Source organism: Apis florea, unplaced genomic scaffold, assembly GCF_048593485.1.
Source record: "Apis florea isolate Af1SG1 unplaced genomic scaffold, ASM4859348v1 contig_1615_pilon, whole genome shotgun sequence".
Taxonomy (NCBI): Eukaryota; Metazoa; Arthropoda; class Insecta; order Hymenoptera; family Apidae; genus Apis; species Apis florea.
This window is the reverse complement of record NW_028256416.1, coordinates 3678030-3693590: the sequence shown is the minus strand read 5'-3', so window position 1 is coordinate 3693590 and position 15561 is coordinate 3678030. Positions and strand designations below refer to the sequence as shown.

Genomic DNA, 15561 nt, shown 5'->3' with positions numbered 1-15561 from the left:
TCCGTGATTTTCGCCCGATCGTTGGACGAATCCAGCGGAGAGAGAGAGAGAAAACGAACGCTTTTTCTGTTCCCGAAAACGAACGCTTGCTCCAGTTTCTCCTTTTTCCTCCAATTTGACCAGGTCACGAGGGTTCGAATTGATTCGTCCCCTCGCCGGAGGACGAACGGAAGAGCGGAGAATCGGAGCAACAATCCGGTGGATGGGTATAAAGATTCGGTGCAAGGGGTTTCGGTACAAGCAGGGTATGATACAGATGCGCTGGTAGGTGGTAGGCGGGCAATTAGCAGAGTTTGGAGCGAGAAACGGGAGGAGGAGTGGATTAGGAGCACGATCTCGTAGCATGGAAAGATTCCACGACGCGTCACGTCGTAATCTCAATTGAAATTGGGTGGGAGGGGCGAAATAGAAAAGAGGCATAGAGGAAACTGGCGTGAGTGACGGTTGCTACACGGAAATTGGCCTCGGGCCGAAGAATCGCTCGGCCTCTCTTTTAAACGACTTCCTTCAATGAAACGGAGAAGAAAGAACGGGCGGAGAGGAGTGGAAGGGAGGAATGGTAGCCGGAGGGTGTCGATGAGAGAAGCGGCAGCCAGGCTAGACCAGGTCATACCAATTTGTTTCATCAAGCAAAGTGTGTGTAATGCGAGTGTATGATGCAACCGCGTGGAAGCCGGGACCGTGTCGTTCGCGCTCCAGGCTTGCACCTACCTACATCTACCTACCTATCTACCTACCTACCTACCTACCTACCTACCTACCTACCTACCTACCTACCTACCTACCTACCTACCTACCTACCTATCTACCTACCTACGTGCTCCTCGATATCTCGATTATCGAGCGTCCGAGTTCACCATGGGAATATGGGACATTCCGCAGCTGCGTACATGCTCCCCGCTGGAGTAGTAGCTTCGAGATCTCCTGCTCGGAGATTCTGCATCTCTCCCTCCCCTTCCCCTTCTTCCCAATCCCCCTCGTCGTTGACCTCTTTTCCTTTTTTTTTTTTTTTTTTTTTTCCCCCCTCCTCTCTTTCTCTTAATTATTTCTGTCCCTGGACTTTTATTTATGGACACCAGGCCAGTGTCACCGAGTGTGTTATCGAGTTTCGATAATATAAATTTCCACGAAGGGTGGAAGGTGGTAATTGGGATGGGAAGGAGCAGTTTTTTTTTTTTGAAAGCGAGCTAGTAGTCGAGGTGAGCTCGCCAATGCGCGAAGTTTGAATGCACAGCGTCGTGTCTCGCTTTCAACTTGCAAACCGCTATTGAGGGACCGACGAAATTGGCCGAATAGCTCGTAGAAGGACACTTGGAGCTATTTTCCAATTAATAATCTAGGTGGCAGTCGTTTCGATACTTGGGAATTAGGTGTGGAAGAGGTGGTAGCTCGTGCGACGATTCAATTGAGAGAGGTTCGAGTTTCAAAACTCGACCGCAACGATCTCTCCCTCATCTTTGTACGCTAATAAACTTGACTATCCGACTTATATATTTATAAAACTGTGACACGGATACGCTCTGCGACACGCAACGTACAATCGTACGAGCGATATGATCGTACGAACGCGGGATACGCTCGAGCGTGTAAAAAAAAAAAAAAAGAAAATTTATTCGAAAGCATTTACGCGCACAACCGCGTCACGATCCCAGTGCAGTTTTACGGCTACGTCACCGATGCTTACCATCGATTTAGAGAGTAGGTCGCGGATGCGCACCTGCTGCGTCTGAAACGTTCGCCGCCGTCTGGACTCCACTTTTCATCCTTCCAATCCTCGTGAACAAGATTCTCCCCTAATTTTTTTTACCAATTTCTTTTCCTACGTCATCTCGAATAACAGTTCCCCGAACAATAATGATTTCTAAACGTATCTAGATAAATCGTTCTCTCCTCGTCAAAAAAAAAAAAAAAAAAAAAAAAACACGAAACAATCGTTGATGCGGATTTTTAACGATATTAACAAGCGTCGTTTCAAGCGTCTCTAATCCATTAGCGGCAAAATGAAAAAGAAGGCTTTGGAAAGAGATGACGCGCGCGTGTCCCACGATAACACGCTCGAGCAATCCGTCCTGAAATGTTTCCAACAATCCCTCTTTGCACTTTGGAAGAGGGAGGGATGATCCTCGGTGATCTATCAATTACTTTTACTTTTAAACCGGCTGAAAGCCGCCGTGACACGGATCGACCCTCCGCGTGTTCAACGCGGGGAAGGAAAGAGAGAGAGAGAGATCTCTCACACCTACGCGAACGTCAGCCTCGACATCTGGGACAGCTGCGAACCTGTCGCACTGCAACTGCAACTCGGCGACCGAGGTCATCCGGCCAGTCTCGCCTCTCTTTTTCTCTTTCACCGAGTGCAACTGCCTAGCTGCTGCCACGGCTTTTTCACTTTCTTTCGCTCTCCCCGCCACGCTCCTCCGTCCACTGAATTTCGCGCGCTCCATTGTCGCGTCTCTATTGTCGTCCGCTCCGTGTTCAACCGGCGGCCTAAAGATTCTCCTTCTTGAAATCTTCGATTTTTCCGAAAAAGTAGATCGTTCGAGATTTTTATCGAAGATATCGGTTTCAAATTTCGCGCCCTCTCGCTCGTCGAAATCGAGTTTCTAAATTTCCCGCGAAGTTTCTCGTCGATGAACGTTCGAGCGAGGTTTCATCATCGATCAGGGGATCGATGAAATCGGGTTGCAGGTGGGCTCTTCCTCGCGTCGCAGGAGACAGCTGACGGCTGATTTATCAGCGACACCTCCACTTGCCAACCTCTCGTTCGCCCAAAATCAAAATCTATTTTCGTTTTCTTCATAGATAATGAAATTCCACGGAAATTTAAAATAAAGAGAGAGAGAGAGAGAGGGAGAACTTGTCGTCGATTAGATATTTCCATCTCTCGTACTCCAATGGAGCATCGATCGCTTTCGACTCGAGATTTTTGAATTTTCCCGGGAAAAATTGTGTCGAGGGAAGGGCGGCAGCAGACTGCCATCACCGCTTTTCCACGGATTCCAAGAATATTTCTGGACGCGGTTGTTAACGAGGCTCGACGAACGAACGATTCATTTCGCGTTATGCGCGCGCACCGAAGAATTCGCGGGGAATGAGATTTCCGCGAATTCATTAAGGGTACCGCCGGTAGGCCCCCTTACATAGATGCTTGAAATAAATACGTGCATAAAACTTTGCGAGCGGGCAAACAGCTGCACGGGTGCATCGGCGTGTTGCCGGCTAGAGATGGGATCAAGCCGCCTTCACGTTTAATCCATTCCGATTCTTCTTCTTCTTCTTATTCGACAAATTAACCAAATTCGCCACGCTTTTTCGAAACCGATCGGATCCATGGTGATTTTTCTCGACTGGAATTGGATCGTCAACGAACGAACAGTTTCTCCCGTTTTTCTCGAGTTTCTTCGAGAGACGAATTGGAACGTAGAGAGAGAGAGAGAGAGAGAAATTGGGAAATTAAGATCGATCTCGTGGAAGGTGAGGCGAATTATCGGGCGAGGAATTATTGTTCGCGATCTAATCACTCGTTTGATCCCATCTCTAGAGTCGGCGGCACACCTGTGCGCCGTGTTCACCTGACTCGCATAATCGGCTCGCCGGCTAGAATGTGTTCACGATATAGCAGCAAGCGTCCGACCGGTCACCGTGGGAAGGGTACGAAGGGCGGAATAGAAACTGTGCGCGCAACTCGTCGCAAATACGTCTGGACGTGGAAAAATTTCTCCCCGCCGGGAGAATTAATTATGGAATTACACGCGTGCCGTAAATTATCTCTGGCTATTAATTAAAAGCTTGAAATTCTTGGTACAAACTCGAAACTACTGTAGAAAAAAAGGAGGAGCGTGTTGGCAAGGGTTCGAACGGTTGGCGCCATCGGCGATAAAACCGTATAAACTCGAAATACGAGTAATTATAAATCACATTGGCCGATGATGGGATCGAATCCATACACGGCTCGACCAAAGCGTGAAAGTTTCGAATCGATTCGTATCGCTTAACGCCGCGCTCCACGTCCAATCCCCTCGCGTTTGTCGCGTTTCGGTGTCGAAGAACCAAGCCAACTTCTTCGACGCACGTGGCCGGCCACGCGAGTCCGCACTCGGCCACAAGCGGGAGTCGCTTGATCTTTTATCTCCTCTTATTCCTCTCGCTCGTCCACCCGTTAATTAACGCCCTTAATCTCTACTTAATCTTGATCGATCGAATTATATATAGAATCATCGCCAGGCCTTGAATATTTTTCGTTTTCGCGCTTGTTTTCGCACTCTTCCAGTTCGTCGAGATTGCCAATTTTTAAACGCTAATTCTAATTCTATTCGCGTACCACCTTATCCACAAGGATCGCGCATGATCGAGCTTTTCCTTCGAGATATTTTCATCCTCCCCCACGGAATGTGCGCGGAATGTAAAAAAATTTTTCATCGGACGAGACTTCGAGCTTCCGTTATTAGATTAGAAATTTTCCTTTCGACTTTTATATAACGATTTGTTATATCGGCACAAGGCATGGACGATGCGATGGATGCGCGCGTCTGGCGGCCTTGGTGCGGTCTGGATACAAGTTGGCGTGTTATTTGACCAAAAAAGATGCCACCGATAGCGGGGTATGATTGTTGGTAATTTGCGGCGAGGGGCAACCGCGGTCGTGAATATAATCTATTATTATTGCATCGCGCTGTGTCCACCGTAATCCTCTGCGGCTGTACTATCTATGACCACTCGTTGCTCGTTTCGTTCGAAATATTCCATCTCCGCTCGAAAGAAACCTCTTTCCACCTCTTTCATCCTCATCCATCAACACGCACCGCGAGATTTCCTCTTTCCTTCGCGTTTACATTTTCCATTTCGAATCCATTTCGACGAATTTTCGAGATAAATTCTCCCCTCGAAAACACTGGTGGTGATGGTGGTAAAGAGAGTCGTCGTTGAATCTTGGATTTAACACGGAGTCAACGGTGATTTCGATCCAAAAACGGATAGGTAGGCCAGACTTGACTCGAACGATTGTCACGCGAACGCTCTATGCCCTGCGCGCTCGTAAAAGTTCTCGAGTTATTTTCGGAATAATAACGTTCGAAGATGGGGAAGATGGTGCTCGCACCACCGTGTTTTTCACCTCGCATTCTGCTCTCCAACGGGAACGCCGGATTTTACTGCACGATCGAATCGTCGTTCGGGTTTCTTTTGGGTTACGATAGGCGTGGTTTTATGGTGGGTAGTTTATAAAGATTGGATTACGTCTCGTTGCGACGATTAACCGGTTAATTGAGCCTGGTGTCGTTTCGCGAACGGAGGATGTTTATTACGGGTTGTAATTGCCCTTTTCATTTCAGCCAGTCCGATTTTTCTCGGCTAATTAATTTAAACTGGAAACTGTTTCCAGTAATTTTATCCTAATAATGGCTTATTTCCTTCTCCTTTTTTTTTTTGCGCATCCGTTGCTACGAATAATAACAATAATCAAAGGGAAAAAGGAAAGAGAGAGAGAGAGAGAGAGACAGGCGGAAGAGGTTGTCGAGCTTTCCTTCGAAAAATGTAAAGAGAAAGGAGAAGGAGATCACGAATCGTATATTCGATGCTACCTAATCGAAATGGTTGGCCGATTCGTGGAATTTTTTGCGCGAATGGTGTGCATCCTCGTATCGTTGTTACAAATATTAACGAGAAGGGGTAGAAGAGGTAAAAAAAAGGCCGGGTAAAAAATGAACCTTTGAGCCTTTATTACCCGTAATTTCCGTGCAAGTTTATTGCCGGGCCGAATACCGACTGTTATTAATATAGGGACGTTTATCTATCATTACGAGCCGTATCGGTTCGGACTTGGCTATTAATGGCCGCGCGAGATAGTATAAATTTTCGTCGGATCGAAATATAATGCGCGCCCGCGTTTTGTAACCGGTATCTCTCGAGGTGTGGTGTGTGCGCGCTGATCGATGCTTCCCAGCGAAAAAAATATAGGACGGTGCAGCTCGGAAGCGGCATTCATCATGCGTCGAATTACGCGCGCGATCGGAGCGAAGGAAATCGGACGAGGAGAGAGAGAGGGGGAGACGAGTTCGATTTGGGTTGCACCGGTTCTCTTTCGTTTCGTCTTCTCCTCGCCGCGCTCTAATGACACGATTTTCATGTTCTAGTTTCCATTAAACTCTTGCTTTCTTTTCGAACGGGATATCGGACGAGCTCATCTTTCGCTCTTGTTTTCGTTCGATTCGCTCAGCCTTGCCTCTCTTCTCCCTCCTTCTTTTTTTTCATTAAATTCTTGTTATCCAACAAGCCTCGACCGTGTAAAACCCGACCCTGGAAATTGAGCTTTCGATTTTAGGCTTCGTTTTTTTTTTTTTTTTTTTGAACCCGATTCCATTTCGATCTTAATTAATGGCACGAGTTAACCATCCATCCTTCTCGTTCTCGCCGAGTCCATTAACGATAATCGAGCTCAATAATCGAAATTTGTGATGTGAATTCGATCTCGTCACTCGCGAGAAACTGGAACTGGTCTCTCTCTCTCTCTCTCTCTCTCTCTCTCTCTTGATTCTCTTTTATACGATTGATTTACAAGTTGATAAATTGGGAAAAAAAAAAAAAAAAAAAACAGAAAGAAACGAAACAAAGAGATTTTCACTTAGAAAATTGGTTCCGTCTCGCCGCTCTGCCTCGATCTCTATTTTTTCCGTTGCGTTTATCGCTTTCCAGAACGAGATCGAGATCGGGGATTCCCCTCCTATTGTTACGAGCCACGGGAATTACTTTCGCTGCTTTCGATTTTGCCACGACAACTGTGATTTAACGGAGAGACGACTGTTCGAAACGTTGCACGACTTTCATCCACTCTCGATTACCGACGCGACCATTATTTCGGATGGGATTAGAATCACGAAGCCTCCTCTCCCCCCGTCTTTTGGGAAAGGAAAATCGGCGATCACTCTTTCCTTCCACTTTCGTTTCGTTTCGTTTCGCGGAGAAACCGGAGGTTTCTTCAATTTAATTGTAATCGTAATTCTTGCTCCTTTCCTCCGATTATTTTTTTTTTTCTTCCCTTCCCTCATCGAGATTCCTCCCTTCTCTCGAGATGTTACGAGAAGCTGAGAAGATTAACGGTCAATTCTGCGGCGTATCTCCGATCCGAATCTCCGTCTCCGCGCCCTTTTTCCTCGATCGAGAGAACGAACGACGTAATAATAATTTGAATTTTCCACGACTCGTACAACGTGTAAAAAGCGTGTAATTTGAGCGTGGAAGATTAAACGAGGCCTCGCCGACGAAAGCAGTTTCCCACTTATCGGCCGATTCACTTTCGATCGCAAACGCGTGTCGCAAATCTTTGCAATTGCCCTCAAGAAAGTAAGTGGAAAGCAGCGAGATTTATATTCTACTTTGATGTTCCCAGCAAACTTGTTGAACCTGATCTTGAATCTGGTTTACGTTCACGTATATACGGAGCGACGCGTGGAGAACGCTCCGAGAATAATTCCAGCTACTTTTCCGGAACAATAAATAATAATAACGAAATCGGGTGGATCGTGGAAGAGAAATATAGATAAACAGATTTTGCCCCTTCTTTTTTTTTTTTTTTTCTTTTTTGTACAAATACACAACATCGTTCGACTCGTCCCGTCGATATAAATCGAGTGACGCGATATTCCTCCCTTCTGTTCCATCATCCATCGATCGTTGGAACGATCGATCGTATTTTCCTGCGACGAAGAGGGAAATACGGTTCTATCGTAGACGTAGAAAGGTATCGAACGATCGGTCGAAATGACTTTAATAAAGGCGACTTCAAAAAGGGGAAATTGAGCGTGAAAAGGTAGCAAAAAAGACACGCGGCATTGTCGATTGCGCAAAGGCCGACGAGACGGGGGTTTCGTCCATCCTTTTCTCCCCTCAAACCTTCTTCGAAACTCGTTCCTTTTGCTTCGGTCTATTTTATCCGTTATAAAACGATCGACAACCTGTCGCGAACATTGTATTTTCTTTGCGCAATATTTGGATGGATTTGGATCGGACGACACGAATGGAAGGAACGTTTTTTCGTGGCGCGATTTACCTCTCTCGACGACGAATGGAAGATTTTCTTTTTCTTTTTTTCTTTTTTTTCTTTTTCTTGCCTCCACGTTCGATCACGTGCACGGCCTTCCAAGCCGGTAGTCTCTCTTTTGGGTCGCTCTGTACGACAACGTGCACACGCTGTGCTGGCATTGAGTTGTAGTCGTAGTAGAATAGAGCAACTAACCAACTAACCACGAGACGTCAGTAGGACAGTGAAAGGCGACCTAGACCAAGTCTCTCCGGCGGCGCAACGCTGCTGCTGGAACTTGACGAAGGAACGCCGATGTTTTCGTGCACGTGTATACGTATACGTGAGCCCCGATCCTCGCCCCAATGTGTTCGTGTATTGCATCTCCGGAGGCGAGCCGATCTTTCTGACCCGATCAACGGGAAATTGGGACAAGTTGCGACAATTGCCCCAACGCTCAACGACCCAACCATCCGTGCACTTGTTTCGCATGCGAATCTACCACTGTTTTTCGTTGTTGTTGTTATTATTATTATTATTATTATTATTATCATTATCATTATCGTAAGAGGAGGGAGGGGATAGGTTTACATAATTCATCGAGGGACGAATTTATTGAGGGCAAACTCACGCACTCGTCTTGTTAGTTGTACAGCCAGTTTTATTAGAGGGTTAAGGACGAGTCTCTCTCTAAGTACGAGTCGAATGTTGGAAGTATCGAAGTAAATTGAATTTCGAATATTCTGTTTTCGAATATATATATATATATATAGATGTTGGAAGATGGATAATCGAATAATGTATAAATAATAAGTGAGCAGGCTCGTTTCGTCGCGGCGAGGCACGCACGTGGGCTCCCAGCAACAACTCTTACGAGATATTTGAGTCCCCCATTCAAGCCTACGGCAACATACCATACGGCAATTTATTACCGGAAATTTCTTTTCTCGTTGCATCATACCTGGTTCCACGGGAGTCGTACGAAATCCCCCTGAACGAAATCACAATGGGAGAGGAATTGCTAATTGGTCGCGCGAGATGCTCGCGACGCGACCATCGATTTCGATTCCTCGAAGGAATTTTTACTTTTTAGAGAGCGAGAGAGGGATAGAAAGAGTTTCCCAACAGGGGAAACGCGCAAACGGTTACAAGTTTCCACGATCTTTTTCCATCGTTTTTTTTTTTCATTAGATATAAATCTTCTTGTAAACTTGAGACAGAGAGTCGAAGAAGCGAGTCGAATAGCCGCTCCTAAAATTATCCTCGATTCGAGCGCCGCCGTTGCTGATAAATAAACCGTTTTTCGTTTAAAATAACATCCCGAATGGAACGTTCTCTTCGAGTTATCGTTACGTGGATAAATATTAATACTCGAGATTCGTGGGGAGAAGAGGACGGGGGAAAGGGTGGATTTTTCGAAGTCGTGTACAAATATCCGAAAAGGATATTTAGGATTCGGGGGCAAGAAGGGAAAAGTGGCGCGTGCGAGAAGAGTTTAGGTGTGGAGAGAGGAAGGTGAGAGAGAATCGGGACACCGGTCTTCCTCTCTCTCTCTCTCCCCCCCTCGCCCTCCCGTTGGAAGGAGGCCGCCCTTTCGATTTCGTTCCGATCTCGAAGCCGAGGATGCCGCGTGTTGTACCGACATTGCCCTCCTTAAACGAAAGGAAAGTTGGATCGAAACTCTTTCGGTTGACCGAAACCACGGTGGCACGATTCCCTCCCTCCCTCCCTCCCTCCCCCCCCTAATTTTTGCTCGATAACGTTTTTCCAATCGAGCGGATAAATAATAAATGTTCTCGCTTCGGAACAGGGAGATTTTTACTTTATATATAGCAGAGGATAGAAGGATTTCTCTTCCTCATGCTTGCTTAAAATTTTAATGACTCAAGCCATCAAAGTTTATGTCGATTTGTCACGAATGGATTCCTCGCTAGATATTGTTCTCGTCCATACGTTGGGAACGTATATAACAGGGTTCAAAGATCGAGGCAATCTCGGCCGGGGGAATTAACGACGGAGGATTTTAGAAGGAGATTAAAGAGACAATCCGAAACGTGGAACCCGTACGAAGGCCTCGTTCCTGGAACGGAGTTAACCTGTTCCGGAAACAGATCCACGTCAAAACAAACGTTAATGACAATAATTAAACTTTTTTTTTTTTCTCTCTCTCCTTTTTTCTTCTTTTTTTTTCTCTTTTTTTTTCTTTTTTTTTTTTTTTTTCTCCATTTCCATCAAACAGCGGTCGCCGCGCTTAAAGAAACGCGTGATTTATCGTTCGACCACTTCCTGCATGGGATTAGACGTCAAGGTTACACGTTGAAGACCTCTGGGGTCGTAAAATCAACCGTTGAATTCGATTAGAAACACGCGTGGAACAGAGAATTGTCCATTGGTTGACGGAAATCGCGAAATACCCTCGGCGTTGCGAGCCCGGTATTGGACGAGTTAATGGATTTACGGAAGATTGTTCCCTCGACACGTGCGGCGAGAGATACATACACCAAGGTGTATACACCTATCCAAGGCAGACGCGCGACGTTTAAAACATTAACGGGTCAATGGCGCGGCGAAACGACGCTGCACCGTAAACACATTCGTATTCTTGGACAGGGTTTTCGGAGGTCGGTTACCGCGCGTGGCCAATTAACGTCGAAATAAAATCCGCTCGTGCGCCATTCCGAACAGTTTTATTATCATGCGCGGGGCCATTCGACAGGAAGTTTCTTTGCCTCTTGAATCATTTCGATCGTTAACGAAATCGTTTCTCGATCCTCGCCTCCTCTCTCTCTCTCTTCTTCTTTCGTTTTCGCGAAAATAAAATATCCTGACCACGATTAACGAGTAGCGGTAGTTCAAGGATTTTTCCTTTCTTTTTTCTTCTTCTTCTTCTTCTTCTCCACTTTAAACTTTGTTCGTTCGTTCGTTCGTTCGTTCGAGAGAGAGAGAGAGAGAGAGAGAGAGTGGAGAAATTGTTAAGAAATTGTTACTTTCGGGGCACCCGGTGTGTAGGTAGACGCGAGTTCCAGTCCGCAGACTCCTACTCGCTGTCAGTGAAAACCGCATCGATAGGATAGTCGGTGCAATGGAACGCGAGGGAAATGAGAAAAGTCGGGCACCGATGAAAGTGAGAGGACACCGGCTACAGGCCGTTTCAACCTTCTCGTTTCCTTTCCACCGTGCGAAGAGAAAGGATCTCTATCCGTTTCCTTCTTTTCTTCGTCCTTCCAATTGAAAATTCAATCGTATCTGCTTGCGATCACTTTCTAAATAATATTATTAATATCGAGGAATTCCGCTATTGTTTCATAGAAAGTTCACTTTTACTCGAAATTCACAATTTCGCGGGGGACTTTTTCTTTCTTTCTTTCTTTTCTTTTTTAATAAATAAATATATATTAAGAATATTTTTTTTCTCTTGAAAATTTGAAAAAAGATGGCGGGGAATTTCATTACATACCGTGGGGGGACACAATGCTAATCGCGATTTCGCAGAGACACAACGGACACAGCGGAGAGGCCGTTGTTATAAATAATACCGTGACGTACGCAACTTAGTTATTCAAAAATACAAAGTGCATCTCGTTTCGAACGGATGATAAATAGCGACCGCGAGTTTGACGATTTATTCCTGGACACTTTTCGGCTATCTTTTTTTCCCCTTTCCCCCCTCCCTCGACGATCGCCGCCGCAGAGATGATTACGTAACCGACCTTTAAAAAACCGATACAACAACGGATAAAAATCAGATAAGGAAAAAAAAAAAAAAAAGAAAAAGAAAAAGAAAGAACTCCTCAACACCATCTTGGACATCATTTCCTTACTGAAATTCCTCGAATATTGTGTAATAATCACATGTCATCGGCATCGTATTGAATTGTTGGACGCGTGAAAACCAAGAATGTTATTTATTTAATTTATTCCCGATCTCGGCCGATTTCGTCGAAATGAACGAAGCGGTGGCGAGGTTCCTTCGAGTCGAAGATACCCATCGCGCGAACGATTCATCATCGGCTAAACTGATCGAACGACAATTTTTTTGTATTTTTCGCAGGTTGACCGTTCGAATGGAAGTCGTTTGAGCGGTCGAGAGGATCCTCCCACGAGGAAGAATCCCGGTTAGAGAGTGAAAAGAGCTGCTGAGAGGAGGACAGAGAGAGAGAGAGAGAGAGAGAGAGAGGGATTAACGGGGTCGATAATAATCGAGATACAATGGCGGGCGAAGACACGCAAATCCTGGCGAACGGAAACGTGGAGGCGCTCACGATAATTCCACCGAAAATGGCGAACGGGAACGGGCTGATCTGCGGGAAGCAGCACAACAACAATGGATCGATACCTAATGGAAAGTTGCACGAAATAACGGCGGCGGAAAATGGGAAATTGATCATGTCCGACGAGAAGTCGAGCAGCCTTCACACGGAGTTCGATGATGCCGATGTGTCTTGCGGATGGGGCCCGTGCAGGCCGCACTGGCTTCAATATTTCGCCACGAAGCAGGCCTTCCTGGTCACCTTCTGCATCACCTGGGTTGGTTTGGGTTAGCTTTTCGTTTCGATCGAGAATCGTCTAGAAGAGTGAAGAGATCCTCCCCAGCCTTTTTCTTTTCTACCCTTAATCTTTCGAACGAATCGCTATAATAAGATCTATAATAATTCCAGTATGGAATAAAATAAGAAAAGAGTGTCGCGTCGCGCCCCGAGAAAAAGGTTGGAGAACATCTTTACCTTTCTCTATTTTATTTTTCTCGTAACGATTTTCTTTCGTAAAAATTTCTTCGTCCCAAGAATTTATTTATAGCGGCGACTTTTTTCAGTTAGCGTAGCGATATAAATATTTATCGTCAAGATGGTGGCTCTTTACAGGTTCTTCAGGGAATGTACTACACGTACTTCGTCTCGGTGATCACGACGATCGAGAAGCTGTTCCAGATTCAGTCGAAGACCACCGGTATTATAATGTCAGCGACGGAGATCGGGCAGATCGGCTCCTCTCTCCTGCTTACGTATTACGGGGGCCAAGGTCACCGGCCTAAGTGGATCGCTTGGGGCATGATTCTGTTCGCGGTGAGCTCGTTCACCTGCTCCATGCCCCATTTCATCTTCGGTGAACAGCTGATCCATCAGAACGAGATGTTTCTCAGCGGGGTCGAGGGTGGTGACCCGAACAACACCCATCCGATTCCTGCCAACCTCTGCAAATTGCAGGAACGATCGGAAAACTCCACGCTCGACGGGTAAATAATCATCTTCGTTAAAGATAATTTCTTCCAATTTTCCATCCAGATTTCTCCATCGTATATATATATATATATTTTTTTTTTAAATTCTCCGATCGATTCGAACGATAGACACCTCCTCCCCTCCCCCCTTTCGAAATCGTGTTGCAATTTTCGTGCAACCCGTGCAATCTCTCTCTTCACCTTCCCTCCTTCGTTCCACGATGTATCGATCGTATACCTTTTTTCTTTTTTAATACGTTAGATATCTCAGGTTTATAAATAATAACAAAAGGGGAAAAATTACAGACGCAGTTGTCGTCGTTTGAAAAGAAAAAAAAAAAGAAAAAAGAATTCGAATCGATCCCTGGACGATTGACCTACACTGATTTGACATTTCTCTTTTTTTTTTTTTTTTTTTGTTGTTCTCTGAAGCTGGATCACGTCCACGACTCAAACGCACGCGATGAACGACTGCAAAGGCGACTCGTTGACGGAGCAGAGGATACAGAGCAAAATAACGACGGTGGTCCTGGCGATATTTTTCGTCTCCTTGTTGGGCGTTGGAATGGGTCAGACGGCGGTCTACACCCTCGGTATCCCCTACATCGATGACAATGTGGCCAGCAGAGAGAGCCCGCTCTATTTCGGTAAGAATACGAATCCCTCCGTTTCTATTATAAAGAAAGGGGGACAAAGGGGGCGAACGGGCAGGGTTTCGAAGTTTGAAGATGCTTCGCGAAAGCTGTTTGCTCGGAACCGAGGGGAGGCGAACGCGAGATCTTTCACTTCGATTACTTTGATTCATGATTGTTCGTCGCGTTGTCGCGCGGAATTTCAATGTTACGCACGAGAGAATTTGCATACTCACGGAACAACACGTGTTGCCCCCGTACTTTGTTGCAGCGATCACGATCGGAGTGAGGATCCTCGGTCCAGCCCTGGGCTTCATTCTGGGCTCGTTGTGCACCATGATTTACGCGGATTTGTCGGCGAATCCGCAAATCACGCCGACGGATCCGAGATGGGTCGGGGCATGGTGGCTTGGTAAATTGAAATTTCTCCTTCTTATTACATCTTACGTACGTACAATTCTTACCCACCCCACCACCCCCTCCTCCCTTTCTCCTTCCCTTCTCTCTGAGCTGAAAATTGTTCTTCTTAACTTAACCCTTTCGCTACGCATCAAAAATATCGAGAAAGATATACTCGAGCGACTACAATAGTAGCTCGCAGTGGTAGAGAAAGGGTTAAAGTCATCAAAATCCCGGGAACGAGATTCGAGGAAAAACTTCGAACGTTTCAGGTTTGGTGCTGATAGCCGCGATGCTGATGTTGGTGAGCATAGGGATGTTCGCGTTCCCGACGCGGTTGCCCGCGAGCAGGACACCGCCGAAACGGGCCGACGCGAAAAAGCCTAGTCTCCGAGGTAAGCGCTTGATTTATCGCGGCGACGCGAATTGGATAGGGCGGTGTTTAAGCCCTGGCCACGTCCGATCACGGCGATTTAATTCGATTTTATGGCTTCTCCTCCTCCTCCCTTCTCTACCCGCTTCAAAATTGGCCGGGGGGAGACAGAGAGAGAGAGAGAGAGAGAGAGAGAGAGATCGAACGGACGGGATAAAAGTATCATCGCCCCGAAACCGTTTCTATTAATCGCAACCCCCTCCTCGCGCGTTGCACATCCGGCTCGATTCTGTTCGAACCTTTCGAATTTGCATCCCGTATTTCGAAAACGGGAATGAAACGAAAGGAAGAGAAGAAGATTCTCTCATTATTGTTCCTTCACTCGTGTCGGTTAATCGATGATCGATAATCGTTCGTATCGGCGCGATCTTATACGTGGAATATCTGTACAGTCGCATTGTGATTGGCGTGGAGGGTTTTTATTATATATTCGGTGGACGTTTATCGGGAGGAAAGGACGCGGGCCAATAAGATGATCTTTGAAGCGTGAACTTGGCAGTGAAGGTCAATGGCGAAATTTAGGCTCGCACAGGCTCGGCCGACGTGTCTGCTCGTTCGATCGTGAGCGCTCCTCGCCCCTCGTTGCTTTCTGAAACACGGTCGAGCCCTTTTCTGGGAACCCCTTCCCGCCTAGGATCGAGCCTTGTTGCGTTTATTCTCGATCCGCTTCGTTGAAACTTTTCGCGAAACATCTGTTTCTCGAGGAGAAGGGGGATCGAGAGGATGGAGGAAGATGGAAGATTCGACCGAGTCGAGAAACGAATTCAATTTGTTGTTCGAAAAAAAAAAAAAAAAAAAAGGCATTCCTTTTGTCAACGAGAAGAAGGCGAGGGGAACGGGAAATTGAATAAACTTGGTGGCCACT

General features: G+C 46.1%; 1 protein-coding gene and 1 long non-coding RNA gene across 5 annotated transcripts in view; both read left to right on the top strand.

Annotated features, from left to right (window-relative positions):
- Positions 1–15561, top strand: part of LOC147658832 (uncharacterized) — an 83066-nt gene that overhangs the window by 52288 nt on the left and 15217 nt on the right. The gene's annotated exons all lie outside the window — the stretch shown is intronic.
- Positions 1–15561, top strand: part of Oatp74D (Organic anion transporting polypeptide 74D) — a 45645-nt gene that overhangs the window by 22776 nt on the left and 7308 nt on the right. The window contains exons 2-6 of one of the 3 annotated variants that reach the window (XM_003690256.4): positions 12066–12541; positions 12877–13247; positions 13665–13879; positions 14136–14276; positions 14536–14658. In XM_003690256.4, coding sequence (XP_003690304.2) covers positions 12224–12541; positions 12877–13247; positions 13665–13879; positions 14136–14276; positions 14536–14658 — 1168 coding nt within the window. In that variant the 5' untranslated portion in view covers positions 12066–12223. Of the gene's footprint in view, positions 1–12065; positions 12552–12876; positions 13248–13664; positions 13880–14135; positions 14277–14535; positions 14659–15561 lie in introns of those variants that run through there. The other 2 variants (XM_012492109.3, XM_086909381.1) reach the window with 2 other exon arrangements.